At 43.0% G+C, this 26661-nt stretch overlaps 2 protein-coding genes across 3 annotated transcripts; one reads left to right on the top strand and one right to left on the bottom strand.

Annotated features, from left to right (window-relative positions):
- Positions 1-2058: 2058 nt before the first annotated feature.
- LOC130165610 (ectonucleoside triphosphate diphosphohydrolase 7-like) lies at positions 2059-15087 on the bottom strand. 2 transcript variants are annotated; one of them, XM_056371024.1, is made up of 14 exons: positions 14545-15086; positions 13593-13678; positions 13253-13438; positions 11169-11374; positions 9586-9736; positions 9076-9179; positions 8896-8955; positions 8669-8817; positions 8181-8347; positions 7618-7819; positions 7185-7304; positions 6999-7084; positions 5670-5831; positions 2059-4932 (listed from the first exon to the last, which is right to left on the bottom strand). In XM_056371024.1, exons 2-14 carry the CDS (start codon positions 13598-13600, stop codon positions 4716-4718), a joined length of 1818 nt encoding a protein of 605 aa, XP_056226999.1. In that variant the 5' UTR covers positions 13601-13678; positions 14545-15086; the 3' UTR covers positions 2059-4715. The 2 variants fall into 2 exon arrangements, with proteins under 2 accessions (XP_056226999.1, XP_056227004.1); XM_056371029.1 differs by lacking the exon at positions 8896-8955 and having other exon boundaries at positions 14545-15087.
- A 1202-nt stretch (positions 15088-16289) lies between these two features.
- LOC130165809 (mitoferrin-2-like) lies at positions 16290-26103 on the top strand. Its single transcript, XM_056371127.1, has 4 exons — positions 16290-16811; positions 22182-22410; positions 22701-22757; positions 23240-26103. The coding sequence occupies exons 1-4, from the start codon at positions 16470-16472 to the stop codon at positions 23818-23820; spliced, it is 1209 nt and encodes a 402-aa protein (XP_056227102.1). The 5' UTR covers positions 16290-16469; the 3' UTR covers positions 23821-26103.
- Positions 26104-26661: the final 558 nt, after the last annotated feature.

The following is a 26661-nucleotide window of genomic DNA, read 5'->3' as shown; positions in this document are numbered from 1 at the left end:
TGGCGGCAGTGTTTCTTTTAATGTAAGTTCAGAGATATAGACACATGTTGCTGTGACACTTCCCATACTGAAATGTAATATATGACACGTATATCTCCTTATATCACCTATAGAGATATATATCCACATCACACATGTACATCTGGATATATGAAGATATACATTTATTATGTATATCAAACACTCAGTTAAATTTGTATTTTAAAAAATCTATATGATGAGTTTTTATATGGCGACATTAACACACACATTTATAGGGGTTAAACATGTCAATATATGAATTTGTGCCAATGTCTCAAAGGTTTCATCTACAACTTGAATATTTATGTTTTTACATATATTACGTTTGTGAACGTGTTTCTCTGACAAAATGACTCCTCTAAACCAGTGGTTCTCAAAGTGGGGTCCGGGGACCCCCAGGGGTCCTTGAGGAGGTTCCTGGGGGTCCTCAGCAAAAAGGAAGTAGTTTATTTTCACAATAATTTCCACATAGTAACACAATGACAGGATGTGACTATTCTGATCATGAGTTTCAAAATAAAACATCTAAAAGCAAAGATGAGATGGGGGTCCGTGTGTCAGTTCAGGGGTCTCTGATGAGAATAAGTTTGAGATCCGCTGCTGTAAACGAAGGTAAAACTCTTGACGAGAGTGTTTCAGGTGTGATCTGTTGGGAAGTGTCAGGTGTTTTCTCTTGAGTCAGGATTTTGTATTTCCAGCTGTGACCAGCTGCAGGTCATCGATGCTCCACAGCACCACCAGCAGGTCGCACCACGTCACAGCAGCAGTTATGAAAGTGGCTTTTTACATAACTTCATCCTGAGGGAATGAAGGCAGCGACCGCCCTCTGTGAGTTTTGGCGTCCACCGGCAGCGATTGTTTTACAGGCTGGCGACGGCTCTCGCCGCAGGAACCGACTCGTCCCGGTTCCCTGCTGACAAGTGCCAACTGTCGGCCGTGCTCCTCCTCTGAAGCCCTCAGTGTTGTCTGACAGGGGAGCAGCTTTCACACTTCCTCCCACAGTGAGAAGCTCTGACAATCAGAATCTTAACAAATATCGTTAAGAGCCACAAACCTCAGAGTGTAGTTTTCCTTAAGGACATTTCTCAAAACCAGGGCAAAGAAAACCAGAACCAGAACCAAAGCTCCATGGTCAGACACCACTGGAGGTCAAATTCATCCTCGACCTTGGAAACAGCAGCTGAGAAAACAAACTCATCATTTAGTAGCTGTTCTGGAGCTTTCAGTCATATCAGAAGATCTTCATCAGCAGGTGGAGTTTGCCCAGTTTTCACTTTTTACTGAGCACTTCTTTTGTTCTATGTTGATTTAAAGCTCCATATTTTCTTCTTCTTCTGTGTTTTATTTGAAGTGTTGATCCATAAGAAGATATATTTGTGGTTTCAAGAACCAAAAACCATCTCAGTGTAGTTTTACATCTCCTCTCTCAGGCTTCTCTCTGCAGCTCTAGCAACAACAGGTCGGTGAGCCAATCAGAAGAGAGGAGGCTCTGAGCCTCTCTTCTGATTGGCTGACTGTTTTCTGAGTGATCCAATAAAAATAAAGCAGATTTCAGGTAAAAACACTCAGAGAAACCAAATCCTGCAAGGTTTGGATGGTGGGTCCAGGTGGGCGGGGCTTGGTGACTGCTTTGTTGTGACATCACAAAGTTCCAGAAGTCCTGACGGCTGATTTTAAGGCTCAGTTTCTGAATACAGGCTGTGTGCATTTCTCTGTGGACTGAGGCTTTGATACTTTCACAGTATTAATATAGAAGCTAGAGCTGATCTATAATCACACTACACATGGACACAGACCTTTACACTGGAAGGAACTTCAAAAACTGAAAGCTCCAGAGCAGCTACTAAAGGGATCGTGTGGATCTTTGTTTCCTCAGAGGTGACGTGACTGTTGGGAACCAGCCGACTGGGTGTAAAGGCCACGGTTTGTGTGTGAGGCGGCGTGGAGGCGTAAATGCCCTTTTACACAAACTTCATCAAGACCAGCCGTCGAACACAGCCCTTCCTGTCTGCAGTGGAAACAACACAGGAGTCGACATTTCTTACAAAAACGATCCTTTATTGGATTGGAATTGTTTCTATTCACATTGATGTTAAAAGGTACCTTAATTACAAACATCAAAGTCAAGTGTTCCCGTCAGTGAATCACAGTTCAACATTGCACGACGCCCAGCGCTGGACAGACGACACTCAGCGATTGTTCCCTTGTCAGGAGTGAAAACAGAGGAGCAGCAGAAATCCTACAGTCCACATCAGGATGAATCAGGACGAGGTCTTAAGTTTCTGATTCAGTTTGACAATGGCGAGGTAAATGAGACACATCAGGAGTGAAGGGCAGAACCGACTCTGTCAGAGCTCAGGTTTCAGACTTTTTGGCTGCTGTGTCGGAGGTTTACTGGTTCGGGAGTCGCGAGTGGGAGAAAGTGCGACTGAAGCGCAGATGAAGACGGAGGTTACAAACTCGCGCTGACAGTTTGACAAGGTCGCGTCAGAACTCATCTGTGTCAGGGCGAAGAGAAAGGAAGTGTGTACAGAACATATTTAGCTCAAGTGGAATCACATTTGAAAACATTCACACAGACAGAAAGCTTTTTCTTTTTACAACAAGAATCATCATCATCATCATCATTTCATGTGATGAATCACGTCCCACGTCTGACTAAAAGCAACAAAATTAACCACGAATCATGGTCTAAAAAAATTTAAAAAAACTCCCACTGTGGGATCGACACATTATTTAACTTCTCAGGAAGTTTCAGCAGGTGCTACTCGGACACAGATTTGCATCGTCACAGTTGTTGCACAGCTGTATCAGTCTGTCAGCACAAAACACGATGCCAAGACTCACTGAACAAACACGAGCTTCATTTACAGCTCTGAAATACAGAAGACGAAACAACGCAATAAAATGGACCCTTTTTTTTTATCCCTGGGTGAGGCTTCTCTTTTCTTCTTAACAATGGCTTTAAAGGAGTTCATTTTGAAACCCACATTACATGTTCAACACATGCTGAGATTTTTTTTGTGTCAGCGTCCATCTTGGCCCCTGGGATCAGACGAGCTCTGTCCCTGTTTGTGGAGTTTTCTGCGTTTAGATCTGTTTAAATCAGGCCTCCGGGGTCTGCGCCTGTTTTCAGCGCCTCCGTCCAAAACGCTGAGCAGATCTCTCAGCTTATTGCGGCTAAAACGCCTCCTGGCTCTGTCTTTGCTCTGATAAAAATCTGGGCTGGACGGGGGTCTTGGCAGGACAACAGTGGCATTCAAGTATCAAAGCACAATCTGAGGCCAGAGCTGTGCCGCTGACATCATCGGCCCGCAGGACGGCTTTCGAGGAAACCGGAGAGCGGGTGCAAACGAAACGCGATCTGTGATGGTGGAGACGTTGTGCCGCACACACGCTGTGATATCACCTCACACTGAAGACCGAAGCTTAATCAGTATTTGGGGGTGTGAACGTTTTAACTGTTGCAGCTTCTTCACCTTTGTGCTTCCAAATCTGTTTCTTGTCCCCAAGATCAGACAGAGTCACGTGTGTTTGTTAAAGACAGAGTCTGGACGCAGATGATGAAGTCAGATGTGTGTGTATATATATATATATATATATACACACACACATACACATTACACTGACATTTTTTCCATTAGTGGGGTAAAACTGTTGAGTTTAGCGTCGGCGTGGCGCCAGAGTGGATGGTCTGATGGTGTCATGTGAATGCTAACATTAGCATGGTGGAATGCGAAGAGTTACCCATTACAAGCTAACATGCTAGCATGAGCCTTCTAATATTTCACGTGTTGCGTAAAGCTGCGTTCATGTGACACCGGAGCCAGTGTCTGATCTGTAAAGAGCCTTTATGAAAGCTGTGACATATGGAACTTGGCTCTGGTAGAGAAGCCTCTCTGTAAACGAGGCATGGAAGTTGCTTTACAGTCACATGTGCCATACATCATGTCCTTGACCTCTGTCTCATACTAAGTGTTTCACATAAACCGCCGCCGCCGCCGGCTGCTTCCAGAAGTTTAACTCCCTCCACCTCGGCGGCCTCCACATGTATTAGCATTTACCTGGATATGAATTTTGATTTGTTCAAAGCTGCGTATCTTTGTGAGCTCTGCATCAAGCGTCACGTCAGCAGAGCCACATACATGAGGAAGAATCTCATATGACACTAAAGCTTCATTAGCCGTGACCTCACACTGCAGCTGTGTTTTAAATCACGTATTGTGAAAATCTGAATCACATGTGGGTGATTTGCTTTTTTCTCTCCTATGAACCTTCAGGTAACTTTACCTGGACGGATGCTGACTCACCCTCAGTCCTTGCTGCCTTCCTGCTCAGCAGTAATGACGTTACCATGACACTGAATCCAGGTTCAGACCGACATGAAACTGGAAACCAGACCTTAAAAGGAGCCAGCAGCATTTGATCTGTGATGCGGACCTGATTCTTTTCATCCAAAAATTGTCTTGAAGAGAAGAAAGTGAACCCGGAGAGGATCTTTCCAGTCTCAGACGAGCTCCGAGTTTAAAGCCGCATGATCAAAGAGTGAACAGAGTTTGATTTCCAGGCTCATTAAACTGTCTCTGTCATGTTTTTTCCATGCAATAAAAACTTCACTTCACTTCTTCCTGTTACAGTAAGTCAAACACGTCACGTGGTGAAAAAACATCCTGCAGGTTTTTGGGTCTGGAGCCTCAGGGGAGGAGCGCCTCTCCCTCCTCGGCCCAGAGGAGGTTCAGGGCCTCGGCCTGCCGCTGCTCCCGCTGGTGGATCCTCCGCAGGCGCAGGATGTAGAGCAGGATGGCCAGCACCACCACCAGGATGCAGAGCGAGAACAGGTGGTGGTTGTAGACGAAGGAGGAGCGCAGCCAGCTGGGGTGGCTCTGCCGCAACGTTTCCTGCTGCAGGTCCCTGGAGGAACAGGAGGAGGGGAGGGGGCGGCAGAGGAAGACGTGAACAGACGAGCTGACACATGTTTCACACAGCGACAGCAGCAACATGAAAACACAAAATCATCCATTCGTCCCATCAATGAAGCGTTTTCTGTGATGCCCTGCAGCAACCTGACACTGAGGGCCTGAGCACATAAAAGCTCTGTCCTCGGGATTTCTTTCGTTTCTGACTCTGAGAAAAACAAAAACAAAACTACTGTCTCTCCGAACTCTTTTACCATTTAGGCTCATTTAATTTACTTTTGATAACCAATGAAATAAGAGAACATTAACACAAACTGTTCAGCTGATTAGAGCTAATTAAGATTCTTTATTTATTTATATATTTATTTGTTTAATGGGACCTTTAACATTTGAACCATAACCTACAACAAAGTGACCATTTATTTATTGGGAAACCATTTCAATCTTTTGATTAGAAAATATATTATTATTATAATAATATTTTTCTATTATCTTTCATTTCTTTATTAAATATTAACTGCTAAGTTTAATTTGGGAGTTTGATGTCACACTTTGCATGTGTCTCGGAGCTCATTTGCATATTGTAATTTGTTTCCTGGTCACAAGACCTGCATGTTATTGGAGATCCTGCCCTGGTCTGTGTGTGTGTGTGTGTGTGTGTGTGTGTGTGTGTGTGTGTTTGTGTGTCTGTGTGTGTCTGTGTGTGTGTGTGTATTGTAGTGAGGGCGTTACCTGAGAGGCAGGAAGCGGGTTTTGAAAAGGATGGCTCCCAGAGTCCACTGGACCTCCTTGTCATAAACCAGCTGGGCTGTTTTCAGACTCGGGTAGTCGGTGGGGAAACGGAAGCCAGAGTGCAGCACCTCGTACATCCAGGCCGACTTGAAGCACTGATACCTGTGTTGACAAGCAGCAGCAAAGAGGGATAAATGAGCCGGTATTCACAGTGAATATCAGTGTGTTGCAAAGCTGCCACCTCCAGCGGTGTCGATCTAGTCCGACCTGCTCCACCTACAGGCGAGAAGCAGCGGTTCACACCTGCAGACGGAGACGCTCCACCGAGCCCCATCCACAAGAAAATACAAGTAACAGCTCCTGCAGTTTTTCACCTGCAGACACTCAGTTTTACCAGCAGAAACCTTTTTAAATGTGCTGTTGTGTTTTTGACGTTCTATATTTAATATCTTAAACTAAAATGTGAACTGGAGCACATGATCAGAGCGTCGTCTCCTCTGTCCTCCAGGAACAAGGAGCTGGTGACTGTGGTGAAGGAGATTACAACTACATCATTAATATGCGTTGGTGGTGATCTACAAACGTGAGTACTAAAGTATTATTGTTACCTAGCATTTACAAAAATGTCTGGATGTGTGTGTGTGTGTGCCTCCTGCTCATCATACGTTGCTGTGACTCTGACTCTTTCTCCAGGACGTTTACACTCAGGCTCAGATGTCACACGAGCCTCGGTGTTCATTTCCTGAAGATCACGTCTCTGTCAGATCCACAGGTTAATGTGGAGCCCGGCTCGTGTGTAGAAAGTGAAATTAATCATAAATTCATTCACAAAAAAATCCTCAAAATATCTGGTGTTTACAGCCATTAGCTGAACTGAATTTCTATTTGAATATTTGACATCCACTGGAGGTTTGAGTGACTCTGTGATTTCCATTTTTATTAACTGCTGAACACAAACCCGGATCACGTGTTTACACAGAGGCCTGTAGTGATGATACCGACATGTCCACATCTGCAGGTCGAAACTGCTGCTGCTTCCCATTCCTGTTGACAATGACTGAACAGCTCCCCCCTGTGGAGGCTCTGCAGCTTTCTACACGCAGCTGTAACATGCCATTAAAACCTATTGGGTATAAGGTATTACACAGCAGGGCTTTCCATTAAGAACCAGTTCTAATTCTGCATTATTGCCTGTAATTAAATCACAGTTTTCTAATTATTTATAACTGAATCTAAGAGTCTAAACAGCATCAGGGAAAAAGGCCCAGGACTGATCTGTTCTCACACTGATGAAGACTTCCAGCTCGGGATGAAGAGAGGTGAACCTACTTGAGTCTGCTGATGTCGGCCTGCTGAGCGAAAAGCTGGTCGTCCAGACGCTGTTTCAGTGTCGACCACTTGGTGGAGCAGTAGTCCTGGTAAACAAACCGCCACAAACGCCGGTAAACAAACAAACCAACACCAGCGCAATCACGGTCGCTCTATATGACGTGACAGTGGTGCGTTTGTGGTCACCTTAGCAGCTCGGGAATATTTGTCACTGTCGTACTGCCCTCCGATCCTCAGCACGTCCTCCATACAGTAATAAAACTCTGAGAAGCCGTAGAACTCGCTGTTGCTGAAGTTGATGGGAGCCTGAAAAAGAAAACACAAGAAATGTAATGAAACAACTGAAAGAGAGTGCGTGATTTTAATTTTGTTTATTTCTGAAATAAATAGGGACATTTGCCAGAAATAAACATCACTGTGAACTGCCATGTTTTGCTGTTAATGAGTATATTTTACTAATAATAATTACCCATGTTTTCAAAGGTAAAATATGTGATTCTTTATCTGAGAAAGAGGATTTAAAACAATATTTAATGATTATAAAAGTGATGCTAACGAGCTTAGCGATGACACTGGCGCTCGCTCACACGACAAGGAAGCAGTTGAAGCGAGTTTGTACCTGATAAATGCCCCCTGGAGACATGGTGCCGTTGTGGAGGCCGAGGAAGGGCTGCACAGCTTCCTGACATCGAGCCCAGTCACCCTGACCCCGCAGGTGCAAGGTGTGGTTGCCCCTGACAACCGACTCAGACAGACCGACGGGCAGACACGGGTCCAGGTATGGTTTCTCCTCGCTCAGGCCCGTCTGTGCGGTTAGAAACCTGGACCGACAGGAGCATCGTACCCATGTTATGTATGTTCAGACGTCACAGTGAGTCTCTATCGTGGATTATTAAAGAATTAAATCAGACTTCATCTTAGTATAATTACCATAAACAACAGACTGACCGGCCTGTAAACTATATTTTACATCACGGACCACCTGGCCGAATTTCACAGATAAGAAAAAGTAAATACTTCCTGGGGTTTGTGGGAAATGTAGTCTTAATTTTGAATAACACCAATAATACTACTGGTATGAGACAACATAAGAGAGGCGACCAATCATCTGGAGCCTCGTCATACACACATTGTGTGTGTGTGAATGTGTGAATGTGTGTGAATGTGTGTGAATGTGTGAACCTGTTCTTGGCGAATGTCTTGTTGACCAGCTGGTCCTCGTAACGCTGCCTGGCCATGTTTCCTCCGAAGCCGAGGAATGTGGTGACGTAGACTCGGTACACGTGTTGCGTGTGCTCGACGTCGCAGCCCAGATTAAACTCTGCGAGAACACTCTTCCCTGCCTCCTCCTGGAAACACACACTGACGCGTTACACTGCTGCAGACGATGATGAACATGATGACAATGATGTACAGGAAATTAATTAGCAGCTATTTTGATAGTTGATTTGCCATTTTTGTCAGAAAAGATGCCAAATATTTGATGCTTTCAAGCCCTCAGATGAGAGAATGCTGCGTTTGTTGATGTAGAGTTTTATAGACTAAACGATTAATCCAGAAAAATAATCAGCAGATCAATCAAAAATAAACATTATTTGCAGCCTTAATCAATAACAGCTCTCCAGAGTCTGGAGTTAACACAGTTCCTCCTGCAGTAACAGCTGTCTCACCTCCTCCGGTGAGTTGAAGGTGATGGCACTGGGCACCTCGTAGGCAATCTGCAGTGAAGCTCCGCCCATATCCATGATTCCCACTGTACGCCGCCTGCTGATTGGCCGCTGGTTCTGAGACCCGGTTGTCACCTCGACCGTGGCGTCCTCTGAGAAACACAACAGATTTAACAACTTAACAAAATTGGGATTTGATTATTGGGTCAAATGTAATCCTCCACACTCACCCTCGTCAGCGTGATCGAAGCGGCCCAACACAAAGTTAATGCCGATCCATGCGTACACTCCTTCAGGGTTAAGCAGCCATGATGGAAACAGGCAGGTGATAGTTCATTAACCACTGAAACCATCAGTGAGAAACAACAACACCAGAGTGAAATAATAATAATAATAAAACGTCCTCTCACCCTCCTGTTTCCCTGAGATGACCTCGGCATGTGAACTAGAGAACAGGAAATCAAACTCCAGGGGAACATCAGTGACCAGGTCCTCCAAGATGGCCGCCTGTTGGCTACACATGGAGAAGTACAGAACATATGTGACACATGCAGCTCCGAGCAGAATTAAAACTGCTGCTTAAACATTAAAAACAGCCACAAAAAGCTGGAGAAAACTGAAGTCTGATACAGCAGCTCTGCCATCAATCCGAGAGACCAAGACTAAAAAAATGAAGCGTGTAGTTTGTAGTTATGTTGCGTGTAAATATTTTTTCTTCCTGTATCACAAAATAACAGGGAGGGAGACTTTTCAGCAGTGAACCATTAAAACTAGGATGTTGGAGTTTCCTTGAATGCACCAATCAAGACGTGTCCACAGGCTGAAAACTAAAAAATATTATAAGGTATTTCCTATTAAAACATGATTTTATTTTTATAAAAGTTGACGCACGCTGCACCATCACATGCTTTTCTATCTACCTCTCCGGCAGCAGCCTCATGCCGGCGGTGCAGAGGATGTAGAGCGGCGTCTCCTTGTGTTTGCTCTTCGGGACGTGAGCGGCGGCGAAGCTGAGGAGAGGGTGGAGGTAGTCACTGGCCCGCGTCGGCGTCTTCGCCAGAGTGGAGATACCTGTGAGGACCACAGGTACGTACACACGTCAGCACAAACGAATCAAACGAGATTCACGTTTGTTTTCACAAGACAAACAACTACAGATACAACCAGACACATGCAGAAGGTTAATTACAACGCAAACATAGAAATTAAGATGCTTTATCTGTCAGTGCTTTCAAAATAAAAGTCCATCATGAGTCATGGATTTGGGGGTCAATAAAGGTCAAAAAATCCAAATCCAAAACATCGTGACAGTTGCTGGATTGTTCAGGTCGGTACTGATGTCGATATTTCAGAGTAAAAACTCGATGGTAAGAATTGAATCAGCTGATATTATTCTGGTTATTAAAGAATTATTTAAAGAATTTTATGGTCAAAATATCCAGTTGAGATTCTGTTTCTAAATCATCTCAAACAGTATTTTTTCCTTGTTACTTATCATACATGATGTCATAGAAGTATCTGAGACAAGTCAATATTTCCCGATAATGACAAGCGGCTCAGTTCATTAATTGGGCTCCAGCTGAAATCAAACTGTGAATGTAAATGAATAATGTCTGCCATGACAACAGCGTGAAGCCCGTCTGTGACGTCCCGGGGTTCAAAACGCCACGTGGCCTTTAACGGCTGCTCCTGGAACAAACACAGCGAATCTAATCTGTCTACTGTGACTGATGTAAAACAGACTGTGACTAATGAATTCAACTAATATCATCAAAACAAGGAACATCTCATCTGCAAGATGAAACGACAAATTTCCCATAAAAGCAAAAACAGTCATAAAATAAAACGTGTTTGAAATCTTGAGTGTTCTCTCTTCTCTCGTTCACACACTCTCGCTTGTTGGCTCGGAGCCAAACGGACACACAATGATAAGCAATGATCCTCATGCTGGCACCAACATGTTGGACAACACTCAGTGAAGTCTGACTAACTCTCTGTCGCTCAATGGCTCCATTGTAAAGTCACACAATAAGACAACAGGGACAGTTCAAGACCCACAACATGACCAAATCACTGTAGAATTTTTGCATCATTCCCATTTGTGAAGCATTTGCACTGAACATATCTTTTTTTAAAATAAAAACTCTTAAACAATTAAAACACTGACGCTAAATAAGTAGAGCCACAGAGAGTTTCTGCTTTTGTCTTGATTGACTCTTGATCAAAAAACTCTTCTTCTTTGCTGCCGTTCACTGGAAATAATGAGTCTGTTCTGCACAAAGGAACTACAGTTGTCCGTGGACGACAGCAGAAACACTCATGCATGATCTTACAGATTTAAAACCTCAGCAAACCAAGAGCCAAGCTTTGTTTGATCACTGGTTTGTGTTTAAGACTACGGGATGAACACACACGCTTCAGCTGTGAAGCACAAACACACGGTTTAGTTTCATAAAGATCACAGGTCACATGACAGGATGATGACTGAGCTTCACTTCCTCACCAGGTTTGATCTTCTTGACGACAGGTTTGTGGTCGTGGTCCCTCATCTGTCGGATGTCCAGCAGGGTGTGGGGGTTCCCGTTATGGGGAGGCCAGTAGTACACGAAGACCCGAGAGCCGCTGCTGCCGCAGTCCACCACAATCCCATAGTTCAGAGCGGGGTTGAGGACGTCGGTGGCCTCCATAGACTCAGCGACGGAGAGGTACCTGCAGGAGAACAAACATTTTGAAGCTGAAGAACAGATTCATGCTCATGTATGAATGTTTATTTACTGTACTTGGACAAAGCACAACTAATAAACCCTGAGATCTATGTATTCAAATATACTTAAATAACAACTTTCTTTTCTAAAATCATCACTGCATCACGCGTTTTTATATTTGACTCTGTTATTCATAGATGTTATATTTTCACACCATATTCTCTATCACATCGATACTATTCCTGAACAACAAGTGTGATCATATGCAGCTCACTGCCACAGGTTTATATCACACTCATGACATTACGCCTGATGCTTTGGCTCAAATCCTTGAGCAAACAGCAGGTGGAAAACATTTGAGACGCCACAGGCTGAGGGTGTGAGTGCACACCTTCCGGTCTTCATGTAACACGGTGAGAATCATCCGCGGCACCCTCCTCCCTTTACTTTAAGCTAGTGTGTTAAATTACAAAAACAAAGTTTCAGCCTGTTGCCGGGGATTTGGAAACAACACGACAGAGTGTGTTTAACTCGTATAAATTATCTTTGTGCTCATATCTGTCCTTGGCTGCTGAGCAGAGCAGCTGCAGTCAGTCTCACAAACGGAGTTCAAGTCACTTTGAGTTTAAAAAACAAAACTGATAACTCAGCTCACAAACATGATTATCAACTGGCTCTGTTTACAGAGGGGCCAGCTGTGACTGTGAGTTACACACAGATGGAAACATGCCTGAGTTATATAATGTTTTTATTAATAATAAATGTTTCTTGAGTGATAAACTTGACTCTGAACGTCTCTCTGACAGTTAGCTGATTATGAAATACACTTACAGTCACAGCGTGTTACAACACGTCACCTCACCATCCTGTGGTGGTCAGTGCTGCTTCCTTGAACTGACTCCACAGACAATAAGTTGTTTAGCTTAGTGAAAAGGCAGCTCTGAGATCTAAAGCTTCGAGACCATTAATGATCCTTGTTGATGGTAACTGGAAACAGGTACTGCACCTAAAGAGCTCCAAACGGCATCTAATTTAGGGCTGCACGATATACAGAAAAAAAATCATGTTGCAATTATTTTTGGCAGATATTGCAATATGAGTCACAGTTTCAATTTCTTAATTTGTGGAAATGATTATGATGTGATTTTTGTCGGGGCTTGTACCAAACAATCATTTGGAGAATATAATTTGTAGGCGTTTCCGTAGCACCACAACGCTTCTGATGCTAACAATGCAGCTCCTGCGATGTGGATTTTGCACTTGCCCATGTTGCCATTTCAATTATATTTCAATTAATTGTGCAGCTCTAATCTAATTGTAAAATTATATTAAAGGACGCTTGTACTTTTACACTCTTTTAAACTTCGAGATGTGTGAAGTGGATCGAAACCCTCTGTCACTCTGCCTCTCTGTACACGGTGTTCAGGGTGAACAGAGCTCTTCCAAAATCACAATGTAAACCAGGCCAGTGAGGATCGTTGGCTGTGAGCCAGTGACATTAACGTGTTCTCTGTGATTGCTCATTTAAATGTCACTATAGAGAAATACACAGCGGAACTGTTGTCACTAACCCAAATTTATGTTGATTTTATTAGATGGTGATATGATTTTAAAATAAGGATTTTATTACGGCAGCACAGCAGCCACTGAATGACTCTTGGTGAACATGTACTGTTTATAGGACCAGAAATATGTAAACGAGAATGTAATAACATGGGTGTCAGTGAACATCATGTGGATATATGTGCTGTAAAATGACAGTTTGGTCTTTAACATGTATCTAGGTCAGCTAAATGGGGGCTAAAGATGACATGTGTCTTCGCTTTTACAACTACTTTCTTTAATCTCTCATCTCCAGTAATCACCATATCTGTCCACTCACTTGTTGACTCGGGACCCGGGCCTTCGCTGGGGGCCCCACAGCTGCCTCTGGTAGGTCCCCAGGAAGAGGAGAGTGGAGGTGATGAGGAGCAGCAGCAGCAGCAGCAGCCTCTGTCTGGGAGCGCAGCCCAGAGACAGCAGGGACACGCTGCAGTACCAAGAGGCCGGCAGGCAGGAGAAAGTGATCCTGCAGAGGAGGACAACACGACATGAAACTACGATAAACACAGTGAAGTGTGGCTAACTCTAATCAGATATTGTTATATATAAAAAAAAAGCTACAGCAGATATAATAAAGGGTCAAACACCAGGGCTTTTCAAGTTTATTATTAGTTTATTACCTTGCCATAAGTCCACCTCGGCAGAAGACAAGTCACAGTCGTCACCTCATGGCGCCTGCAGTCTGATGACGATCCTTTTCTTCTGCCTGAGGGGAAGAAGAAGGAGAAAAATCTCTACACTGTTTAACAGCGCCATACTGGCTAAAGAGGTAAAGCGGTTAGTCCACGAATCAGAAGGTCGGTGGTTTGATCCCCAGCTCGTTCCCCAATGTAAAAGTATCCTTGGGCCAGATACAGAACCCCTCATGGTTCCTGATGGCTGTCCCATCAGTGTAAGAGTGTGTTTATAACTCTACGTGTCAATTGGTGAATGTGGCATGTAAGTGCTTTGAGTGGCCGATAAGATCAGAAGAGCACTATATAACTGCATTTCATTCACCATCCATAACATCTTAATTAAAGCGGGTGAAATAAACACAAACATATTTTACTTTAATTTTAAAAAATGTCTAATATAAGCGATATTACTATGGGAGTCTGGCAATCTATAGCCCTTTGTAGATCTAATATTTTTTAATTCACCCAATTTGTTTGTTGATTTATGCAAACTTACTGTTGCAATATCCCAGTAGCATCAATAATTGAACATACTGCCCTATCAATACTGTACTTTCTAGTATTCCTCCATCTCCTTATGGTCTACCACCACGATATTTTCATATTATCCTGTGATATTTCTATGACATCCCTCTACAAATAGTGTATGTTTTCCATACAAGCCGTTATAAAGAGGTCAACTAGCTTATCTCGATACAATTACATAAGCTAAAGCGGTTGCATAAAAACAGAAGAGCTGGACGGAACAAACACATACAGAGAATTGATGTTGTATATGATCCCCGTTAGCTTAACCGCTGACGCGTCTACCAGTGTAGCAACTGTCACCGGCTAATGATACGTTTATGACCGTTAGAGAGCATCACTATGCTAGCACGCTGTGATATAAAGTTACCTGACGGAGCCTCTCCTCCGCCGTTACGGTTAAACTCCGCCGGTGAAATGTGTTGTTGCTTCGACGGGAGAGATAATAGGTCCTTGGACTTCACGGAGAGGATTTTTTTTTAAAAACACGACGGCGAGCCGAAGAAGAGGAAATGACCGAAGAAATCCGACAGCTTTCCGGTTCGGCTCGTACACCACGTCATCAGATACGTAATTTTATCCGGAGGTGGACGACTGCTGCGTTCCGGTGCTGTAGGAAAAATGAATACTCACGTGAACCACCCGTCAAAGTGTAAGTTTGGAATTGGGAGAACTTTTTGACACCGCTATCATACAGTTAGCTATCTATCTAACTTGCTTGCTAGAACAAAATGGCGCCATTCAGTATCGTGGTGCTGCACAGTTTTTGATTTATTTGCAAAAATGTTGTAAAACATTTGCCATTATGGATTATTGAGTTAATACTGAAGGGCAAAATATCAGTTTTATCCATTTGAAATTCCATTTACAACACAATAAATTGTGCAGGAAGTGATACTACCGGAAGCCACTGTATGTGAATGTCTTTCCGTACATACAGTATATATATTTTTTTTTTTTTTTGTTTTTAGAATAATTGTATTTCTTATTTGCAGATTAATAAATAAATACAATCCATTTTGAATTTGGGTTTGATTAACTGTTAGGATGACAAATAAACTGGCATACATTACAAAGTTAAGAAATTTGGATCAGAAATGTTTATAATTTGCAGGGAGTTTGAGAAACACCTGAAGGCAGCACAAGCCATCTAGTGGAGACATGAGAACCTGCTGTAGATGATTTATGACTCTAGATGACTGTTGTCTTATGGAGTTTATGATTGTCACTAATCCCTTTATTCAGCCTGAATACAACACACTGTGTAAACAATGATATTCTATAGGAGTAAAAAAAATGGATTAACATATCAGTAAGGCCACTGTATTGTCAATTACCATCAAACTTCTGTTAGAGTTTAATGACACAAATCCATCAATTAAGATGACTTAGAAAACTTTATCATATAGCCTATTCTAATGATCAAATATGAGATTAGTTTTCTCCTTGCAGACTAAGAATATTCTGTCTACAATATCAACTGACATTATAAAACCCATAAAACAAAAACAAAAGGTTCACAAGTAACATTAATTTGAGCCATTCAAGTTGTACACTCAGACTGGGAGATTGTAATAGTCTATAGCCTTTCTCAAAATTCAACTTCAACAGCTACTGATCCATTTGATCAGTTAGATTTTTTGTATTTTTAATATGTCTTAACATGAGAGGTCATGGCCTACAGGACTATATCAAAGAGCTCACTTATAGACACTAAATCACCACAAACAGAGACAAAACGCTCACCAAAAGGCACAAAATAACCACAAAGAGACACAAAAAAACTCTTAAATCTAAACAACTTTTTAAATACGTTTTGGTAATCAAGTGAACAAGTTATTTTTCACTTATATTTTAGGTCCAAAATTATGTATTTTAAAGTATTTATGATGCAGTGTTACAGATTGAATGTGGGACGTCCTGTTTAAAACTCTTCCCGTACATACATGTGAGCTCCTGCTGTTACAAAAGCGTCAACACCCACTGACGCAGTATCGCAGCCCGCTTTATTTGCCCCGCCTCTTTTTATGAGATTTTGAGGGGACTCTCGGTGATTGACAGTCCTGTTGTCCAATCAGCGTCAGTATTCTAGCGTGACTCACGTACAAACCCACCAGCTTACTCTCCCGGTTCCCGGGACACACCACAGCCCGCCGCGCAGAAGCTGCGACCCGCCAATACTTTCTCTGGCCGGCTGGGATACTAATTAAACTCCCAGGGAGAAAACAACGACAGGCGGGTTGCTAAAGTGCTCTGATTGAACACACTTCACGGACTAAACTCTTTGTCATTTGAATGGAAGCGGACGGTTTCGTGTCCCGGCGAACGTCCGTGGAAACACCGGGCGTCGATAGCCGGGTTGCAGGCGCCGCAGCCGGGGCAGAGTTTCGATGGCTAGGCGGCAGGCTACTGGACGCCACCGGGGGATTTGTCGGGTCTCTTCCACCAAGAATGACAGGGGAACAGGACTTTGCCCCGGTGCTGCATCGAGCAACTCCGGAGACCTCGACCTCTGTGGAGCCAGAAATAGACTATGAAGGGCTGCCTCAGGGAGTAGCCACCAGCACACACATGCTGGCAGGAGCCGTGGCTGGAATCATGGAGCACTGCCTCATGTACCCCATCGACTGTGTCAAGGTATCAGCACTAAAAAAAATACAACTCTCAGTTTATTTTTATAGCACGTCCGGGCCCAGTTTATGTCACACTGTACGCAGCCACTGGCTTCATAAACCTGGAGTATAAACGTAGGCCTGAAAACAAGCCTGAGCCTGGTAATGCTACATGCTAACAGTGGTAACCTTGCTAACAGAGGTCAGTTAACTAATAAGCGTCGCTTAAAAAGGGAAACAACGCGACACAACATAGTCAAAGTGAAAATCTAAACGTGAGGGTGCATGTTTACCTCAGCTCAGCTTTCGTATTGGCAGATATTTGTGTAGTAACGGACTAATGGGTTTGACAGTTGCGTCTCCTCTCACTGTGCTAGCACGCTACACACAAACTAGCTTACCGGCTAAAGCAGCAGAAGCAATCTTTAGCTATGAGTCTATTATCGGACACGTCTTTCGTTGGTATTTCTCATCTGTATTACTGTGAACTAACATGATGAATGAAACTTCTCACCATGGCACTGTTTTTTAAATAGACCAGGGGGAAGGCATATGCCACATTTTGTAACCTAAAACGACTTTATCGCAGTTCAAACTCAGTTGGATATAGCCACGTACCACTTAAGTTTGATTAGGACTTTGTTATTCCGGGTTACAGACCTTAACCCTTGTATTTTTGTAAACAAATAACGCTACTTATCAGGGACTATTGGTAAAGGAAGCTCGTGCAAAAGCTGAATTAACAAAGATGTAACATCAGCTATGTGCTCAACGCACCAAACAAATTAACACAGACTGTATAAACATAGATCTGTTCTCAGGCAGAATCTTGTTTATATTGTTAGGTGTTGTTGTGAGGTGTGTTGTAGTGTAGAGATATCATTGAGGACTTGAACTGTCAGGAAAGATCATGTCATAAATTCAGTGTGAAGAAACAGGAAAGAGTGGATGATTAACTCAGGTGGGACAGCAGTAACTAGATTAAACAGACTGTCGTCCAGAAAAGGCGGTTCTTGGAAGTGAGACACCTGGTAGTAGGAAGTGTATGAATTTACTGTAAACCAATATAGATACCATTTATTGGATATTTTAATGATTACTCAACCACGTCAATCAATTTCAGGTTAAAACTAACCCTCTCGCCAGTAGTCACTCAGTTAAGTTTAATGTACCTGCATCAGGAGCAGTGATTTTAACCAGTAGGTGTTCTACTGTATAACCATACGTTTTTGAAGAGGCTTGTTATGCAATATGGCAGCTGTGTCTGTGGAGTCCCTCTTAAACATGTCTCTCAAACTTGACCTTAACCTCTCACTGTGTTAGTCGTATATTACATTACTGATTCGAACAAAGAGTATGTTGCAAGCTTAAACTGGAAAACAGATAATAATTAAGCACATTCAAAGGTGTTAGAGTGTGGAAGTATTAAAGTATTAAGTGGAAAGAAATTAACAACAAATTGCGGACATTGGTGAGAACAGGAACATCCTTGGATAAATTTTTGCTTATGTCTTTTGGTTTATGTTTATCATTTCCTGTTCTACAAAACAGGAATGAACATCTATTTCCAGCAGTCTGCATGTGAAAACATTCATTCTGTGAGGATAAGAATGATAGCACACACTGTACTGCATTAGCCTGGAGTTCGTAACTGCGACACAGCTTCTCTGTGTCATACGTGTCATATCTACTGGGCATGAACATGAGCTGACCAAACTACGCACTCATTTCAGACTTATAAAATGAACCTGACTTGTGCAGTTCTCTGATAAATCAAACAAAGCTCTTATTCATTACAAATTCCTTAATGATTAGCTCTTCCGGTTCATAGCATTTTTTGGCAAAACAGCCTTGAAGCTGATCTCACCCATGTTTACAAGAGCAGTTCCTATTGCAAAGTTTTGCATCAGACAAACCATGCGCAGCAGATTTGTCTTGTTGTGATTCTCAGATCTCTGAAAACATTATTGTGCGTCACCAGGTTGGAATACGACTTATTTTCTAATTCTCAATCAGTAAGCATTTGCCATATGACCCTCAGTGTTTTGACTAGCAGCAGTGTAGGTAAAAATAATTGTATATAAAGATATTATTATTATTAGTCATAATAGGTAGATATCATCCTTCTGAATGAAACGATAATTACTTGTTAAAATGCTTTAGTTAATATGTGAAATTTAATTATAGATGATCAAGAAAGATACCTTTTATATTAAAACAACTTGTTCAACAAACATTTATAGCACTTCCTCATTTTTAAGAAGCACTGAGGAACTGACTCAAGACGAAACCCCCCCCCCCCCAAATTTGCAGTTAAATCTTATGCCTGGCAGGATGTTTGGGTCAGGAAAGCTATGTTCAACTAAAACCTACGTGTTTGAGTTTTGTTTGCAAACCGTGATGCCTTTGTAATTGGGCGCCATGAAGCTGAATTCAAAAAGAAAAGTAAACTGTAGGTGTGGTTTCGACATAAGAACTGAAGGCTTTTTACATTTTTTGGTGTCAAAGTAGGAGGAAGTAATGTAGTGCAAATTTTTGTGGGTGAAAATGTTTTAGCTCAAGGAAGTCAGTTTGGTTTTCCATTACATTAATGTTTGCAGACAACTTCCTCTATCCTGAACTTTCTTTATTTTCACAATCTTAATTTCCTGTTGCTGTCGCAGCCGGTTGGCCAACGTCTTCGCCTGTTAGTGTGTGTGATGCCTGAGGTCATTATTTACTCTGTTTCCTCATTGCTCTTCTTTAAACCATAAAGACAATGTTTCCCTTATCTGCTTCAGGTCATTTAAGATCAGAAAATTGTCAATAACGTCCATCCCAATAAACTGATAAACAGTCTGAAATAATTAATCACCTATCACAATAGTTGCAGATTATATTTCTGTCGATCGACTGATTGACTATCAACTAATCATTACATCTCTAATCGTGTATCTTTCTTGTTGATTGTTGGGAGCAGTTGATAGTCAAGTGCCTGAATCATTTATAAATGTTGGAACAGTGTTTACTAAACCACCCTTTGTTCCACTTCTTTCCAGTTAATTCACACACTTGTCGATGATGAAAAGCCCATTTTGGAGAACACTGGCATCATTTAGGGTCATAGCATTTCATTTGTTTCTATATAATCGTACCATGACCCAGTTTACAAATCTCTTAGTGACGCACCACTGCACCAAATAGTTTCTTTCAGGGTCGTGGTGGTGGACACAAAACTTTTTGTTTAAATACAAAAGCAACAAGTCCCCAGTATAAAATGACAAAAATACTTTCACCATTAAAACCCGAACACTAACATGTTTCCATACGACGTGAAGACAAACACCTGTGTTTTGATGTGTTGCTGATTGGCTCATTAGCCCCAGGTGCTGCTAATTAACCAAACGCTATAGAGGAAACACTTGATTGTTTCAAGCCTGGAAGGAAATTAAAATCAGTTCCTGCCAACAAACATACCGTAAACATGAGGAAATTAATGTGATGTGACGCATATAAAAACCTGTTTGTTAGGAATGTGTTTCCTGGAGCGTTTTTGACATAAACCTTTACAGATGCGTCTTTTCCTTCTGGTTATGGTCGATTTAGCGTTACGCAGAGCCTCGTCTGTTGTGGCCCTAACACAAACGGCAGAAAACAAATCAGTGAGACTTATTATGTGCATTGTAATTGATTATTTTGAAAAGTGGTAGTTGTTTTTCCTCATACTGCACAATAATGAAAGACAGCATGTTGTCTTGTAATTGGTAATTTGTCCTGTGATCATAATGGCAACGATCCAAGGAGTGAAATCTGTTGTTACTTCTATTAGATTTGCTGTACCGACCTAACGGCAGAGACATGGTTCTTCAGGCGGTGTGGATAGTAAAGATTAACATTATTACTCCTTTATTCACCAGTAAAATCAAGGACCATTTGTTAGTAAACCAGGCCCATTCCAGCTCCAACTGCCGGGTCGAAGATCATCCTTTTAGTCCTACAGGCCAAAAGCAAATCCAACAAGAGAGACAGACATTTTTTGAAAGATTACTGCACAACATAACAAACTGACCATTCATGCTACATTTCGAAGCCTGCACCTGCAAGAGTAAAATCAAGAGCTGTTCAGATGTTTTAGGTAAAGTGATGCATGTGTTCAGGAAGTCTTCCTTCTGTTCCACTCAGGAATAGTTAATACATAAAACCATATGTCACAGGAGGGAGTGATTCCGTCATGTCTGGCCTTCAGCTGAGATTCCTCTGGATTTTTATTTCCTGGACAAATGCAGCTTTAAAATAGCAGCACACACCTTGTTTGGATTCATGCTGGACTTTCCCAGAGTCTAAATAAGGTACATGTTGGAAAACTGTCCACAGACCAGTGACTAGTGTCTGGTCTGGTCACACACACACACTCAAGGTTTTTTTTTGTTGAATAAGTTCGAACCATATGATTCAATGACAACTGACTGTGTACTTTGGTACAAGTGTCCGTGTCAGTTTTCAGGTTGAGCAATCTCATGAACTCGGTCACTCTGCTCCCAAAACTAGAACACAAAAGGAAAAACCCACCAGATGACTGAGCACATTCCTCGTGAGTTTCCATTTCCCAGAAGCAGGAGCCGGGAATGTCCACAGGAGCCTGCAGGAGGCAGGCGCGCTCCCTCCTCCGCTCTAGATATTTGCCCCTGAGGGGAGGGTAGGCTGGGGCAGTTCACCTATTGCGTGTTAGAGAAAGTTTCAGGATTGCACAATCTTCGTCTGGAGCTTTTGAATGGCGCTCATGGCTCTGGTAGCTGAGGGTTTTGATCGGCACTCGGGCCTTATTGGTGGCTTGTGGTTGCCGACAATTGTTTCCCTCTGAGTGTGAAGTTGAGGCAGAACCATAAACACTTTAAATGAGCAGAGGCCGGAGTTGGTGTGACAGGCTGTCGGAGTGAGATGCAGGAACACAAACGCACCGCTGCCTGTTTGTTTTACCTCAGTGTTTTACAGTAATAGGAGTTTCATTTGTTTTGGAACGAAATCCACACACTGTTGGTTTTTGAAACTGGATCATTTTTAGGTTAAAGTTTCTATTTGAAGACTTTGAAATGCAGGATCTTTGATTTATTCGATTTATTTTATCGTCTTTTGATTTAAAATTTGGGCTTAAAACTTAATAATCACAAGTTGGTGATTCATTTTTGCATTTCTCTCTATAGATCTTTTTTGTGTCTCTCGTCTGTGTTTTTGCTCCTGCTGGATTATTATCTAGAGAGTCGAAATCCTAAAATCTGAACGACATGTTTCCATGATGCTGGAAATGCAAATCATTCTGCAACACTTTGCCGACCATCTGTAAAAACTAATTTGGCTGAATGTCATCATTTATTTTACGCATCTATGTTTGTTCCTCTCTCTCTCTCTCTCTCTCCAGACTCGTATGCAGAGCCTACATCCCGAGCCGGGGGCGCGCTACAGGAACGTGATGGACGCCCTGCGGCAGATCGTGCGGACAGAAGGCGTGTGGCGGCCGATCAGAGGCGTGAACGTGCTGGCGGTGGGTGCGGGTCCCGCCCACGCTCTCTACTTCGCCTGCTACGAGAAGATCAAGTTTTCCCTCAGTGACGCTATTCACCCGGGCACCAACAGCCACTTTGCTAATGGTGAGACGCCTCCCAGCAACGTCCATGTGAAGTTTTACTGCGGTGACTTCCCTTTTTTTGTTAAAATTGAACTGAAAGAGACGGAACATGGACTGAAGGGTTAAATGTTAAAAAAACTGGAAAACGTTGCAGTTTACTGCTGGTAAAAAAAAAAAAAAAAGAGCTGTTTTTTTTTTTAACAGCTCACATGATAAGAACATAAATGTCAGTCTGGGGTTAATGGAAGAGGAAGGAAACTTGACATCATCTCCTGGTTGAAACTTTAACTTCCTATTTTCTGTGCTCTGCAGGGGTGGCGGGCTGCATGGCCACAGTGCTGCACGACGCCATGATGAACCCAGCCGAAGGTAAAACCACACGGCTCTCTCTCTCTCTCACTCTCTCTCACACACACACACACACACACACACACACACACACACACACACACACACACACACACACACACACACTGACCGAGCTAAGACATAGTGTAGCTCCATTTATAGAAGTTCTCAACCTCCTTTAAAGGCCTCAAAAGAAAATCAGGTGCTGCAGTTCTGCCGTCAGGCCACAAGGTGGAGCTACTGAGGCAGCTGTGAGCCGGGAGCCAGATGTTACTACAGCAAACGATGATTCATACTGATCATGTTTCTTCAGTATTTACAGACTTCTAAGAAAATAACATGGAGCACTCTCAGTGACTGACCTCCTCTCTAGTGTCACCGTCCCCCCGGTTCTTCTTCAGGTTCCTTCTCTGGCTGCAGAGTCATGTAAATATAATCTGCTGTTTTTTTCCTTCCTAGTTTCCTCTCCTTCACCTCGCCTCCTCTTTCTTTTCATTTTTAAGTTGTGAAACAGCGAATGCAGATGTTCAACTCTCCTTACCGCAGTGTGTTGGACTGCATGGGTTCGTTGCTGAGGCGCGAGGGCCCCGCCGCTTTCTACCGCAGCTACACCACCCAGCTGACCATGAACGTGCCCTTCCAGGCGCTCCACTTCATGACCTACGAGTACCTCCAGGAGCTCCTCAACCCCCACAGACAGTACAACCCCTCCTCCCACGTCGTGTCCGGCGCGCTGGCCGGAGCCCTGGCTGCCGCCGCCACCACTCCCCTCGACGTCTGCAAGACCCTCCTCAACACGCAGGAGGCTCAGGCTATTCACGTGATCCAGGCCGAGGCGGCGACGGCGGCCGGAGCGGTCGGGGCGGCCGCCGGCAGCCGCCACATCTCTGGCCTGGGCGAGGCTTTTCGGACGGTGTACAGGATGGGAGGCGTGCCGGCTTTCTTCAAGGGCGTCCAAGCCCGGGTCATCTACCAGATGCCCTCCACGGCCATCAGCTGGTCAGTCTACGAGTTCTTCAAATACATCATCACCAAGCGGCAGCACGAGAGACGGCTGCGCGGAGACCGTGACGGAGACAAATAAACCTCTGGCAGGAGGATTGAGCGTCAGCAACACAAAGGTTTATTGCACCGTACCGGTCACCGGTGTCGGTATCGATCTTTCATCTGAAGGTTTGAAAAAACAAAAAAAAAACAGAATTTAGGTTCTTAAAGCAGAAGGTCGACTTTTATGTTGTTTACTGAGATCAATTAAAAACAGTGGGATCTAGTTCATAGCAGGTGAGGACATGAACAGCTGTGAAGAGACATGTCTTTTATTAGGCGTGTGGATTAAAGGTCCATCCATAAGAGGAAGTCCTGGTTCCATGAACCTGCCCCGTTAAAATCTGATTCTTTGCTTTCAAAAAGCAGGTCGTTAATGGAGGGTAATAAGGAAAAGTTAAAGTTGAGTTCGTCCCTTTGAACAAAGACATGCGGACTTCCTCTTGACCACCTACAGAGCTGTTTGTTAGCTTTAGACAGATGCTGAACTCCCGCACACTGGATTAAAGAAACCATGACTCTGAGGTCAAAGTGCTGACTGAGCTTCAACTCCACAGTGTTTACTTTCACACTTAATGAACTGTGTTGAAACTGTAGCCTTTTTATACAGACCCCCCCAAAAGGTCAGAAAGTCCTCCACTGACCAACCTAAAGATGAAAGTCGCCACTTTAACCTCACAGTTGTGATCCACTGTGTTGGAGCACGGAGCCTAAACAAAGAAGTATCTCAATCCAAATACTGTAGAACTGCAGCGTAAACCAGGTTCACGCCCTTTCTCAACCGCACATGTTGCACTTCTGAATAGTATTAAAACCGTGTTACCTTCTGACCACCGGGGGGCGCACACAGCTCCGCCGCTGTACTGCACAGTGGAAAAACAAATGGATTTTACACAGTCAGCAGTATTGGATTAGACACTTGTGCTGGTGTACAGGAACAGTAACACTCTCCTCAAGAGGAAGGAACATTTAAAAAAAAACACAAGTTAAACACGGCGGTAAATTACTGAGATCCCTGTCTCTCCCTGAGGGCGACACAGCCTGTAAGTTACTCCTCGTTTTTATTAGTGATGGATTGGAAAACGCTCGAGTATTCAACCCTTGAGCGGAACAGGTGTGCGAGTGTACGCGTGCACGTGTGTTACGTGATTTGCGTGAGTTGAAATTGGGTTTCTGATCTCAGCGCGGCCCCCGACTCCGCTGTCCGCCGTGTTATCCCACGAGAACACGGCAACGTAACGGAAAGAGGAGTCACACTGCTGGTACATTTTTAAATGAGATTTTCATTCTGAAACATTCATCATATGGACAGTGTCACTGTCAGTAAAGCAGAAATGATGCAACATATTTTTTTGAAAGTCCTTGTTTTACAAAATTACAACACTTCAACAAACTGGAAATGTTGATGTTTCGTACGGAGAAGTGTTTGTAAACTAAGGAGCTGCACACGTACGTAGGTTTTGGAACAAGAATCTTTTTATCACAGGCAGAACAAAAAAGGAAAGAGTGTTCACCTTCGACAATCACTTTTTTTGTTTTAGTTTTATTGAGTTTTCATTGTTTAACGCACAGCATCATAGCACTTGATAGCAACTTCTTTATCTTTGTTAAGACTTTGACACCAGTACGGAGAATACTGACTACTTCTACACATGCCTTCAGTTAGCCGCCATACATCCAACGCACAACTACTACAAAGAGATCCTCAGATATAGAGATAATATTGTGTTTTGAAGCCATAAAATAAGAAAAAAAAACAAAAAACAATTGTACCTATTAAATAAATATATATAAATATGGGCAAATATAAACAAACCCAAAATCTCTAACCAGCTAAGTTTTGGAGCTAACTTGTATGTTGAAATGTACAAATATGAAACTGTACGAGTTTTATGAAACAACGCTGTAAAAAATAAAATAGAATTAAACAAAAGCAGGTTTTTGTAGAAAGCGCACAAACTCCTCATCTGGAAGGAAGCAAAAAGGAAAACCTGGATTAATTTAAATTGAGACAGACCATATATGTGGGGGTGTGTGTGAGAAATAAAGTGGATAAAGAGTATTTAAAAATGATTGTAGGAGAGTTCCTCGTGTTAAGCCAAGTTTCAACATCGGGAAACCAAAGACTGAGAGCAGGCGGGGGACGAAACAGGAGAGGAAGCGGTGGTTTGTCAGAAGACGACACTAATGTGAAAATGCTTGAACACTGTTTGAAAGCGACACCTGTATTTTGTGAAATTGTAAATAAACTCGCTAAGGCAGCTCCTCGCAGAAGCAGGGTCTTCTCTTGGTGCTGGCTCTCTGAGCGCTGAGAGAACTGAAACCTTTTGTCTGCTGGTCTTTCTTTTCCTCGTCCTCATCCTCTCTTTCAGCAAGACGCCGGCGGGCGGCGGCCGCGGAGGTCAGGAGGCGGAGCGGGTCGGTGGTTCGATCCCCGTCTCCTCCGGGCCCCCAGCTGCCCCCCAGCTGCCCCCCAGCTGCCCCCCAGCTGCCCCGTATGGCTGTTCCATCGCGGTGCGATGCGTGGATGTGTGAGTGAATGAGTGAATGTGGCAAGAAATTAAACCATTTATTATTTAAGATGCAACAACAAAAAAAAAAAAGCCTAAGAGAAACTTCATGGATTGAACTTTATTGATCAGTCGATTTTTGTTGATTAATTGAATCATTAAAGTAATTTTCAAGCAAAAGATGCTAAAATGTTTCTAGTTTCAGCTTCTCAAATGTGGAGGATTTACTGCTTGTCTTATTATATGACAGTGAACTCAGTATCTAAACAAGCAAACTGAACATCACCTTGGGCTCTAAGCAGTTGTAAATGCATTTTTTTAATAGTTTATAGTCTAAGTGGTTTAATCAGTTAAATGAGGAAATATTCTTG

Source organism: Seriola aureovittata, chromosome 3, assembly GCF_021018895.1.
Source record: "Seriola aureovittata isolate HTS-2021-v1 ecotype China chromosome 3, ASM2101889v1, whole genome shotgun sequence".
Taxonomy (NCBI): domain Eukaryota; kingdom Metazoa; phylum Chordata; class Actinopteri; order Carangiformes; family Carangidae; genus Seriola; species Seriola aureovittata.
Note: the sequence above shows the minus strand (reverse complement) of the source record. Positions and strands in the feature narration are given on the sequence as shown.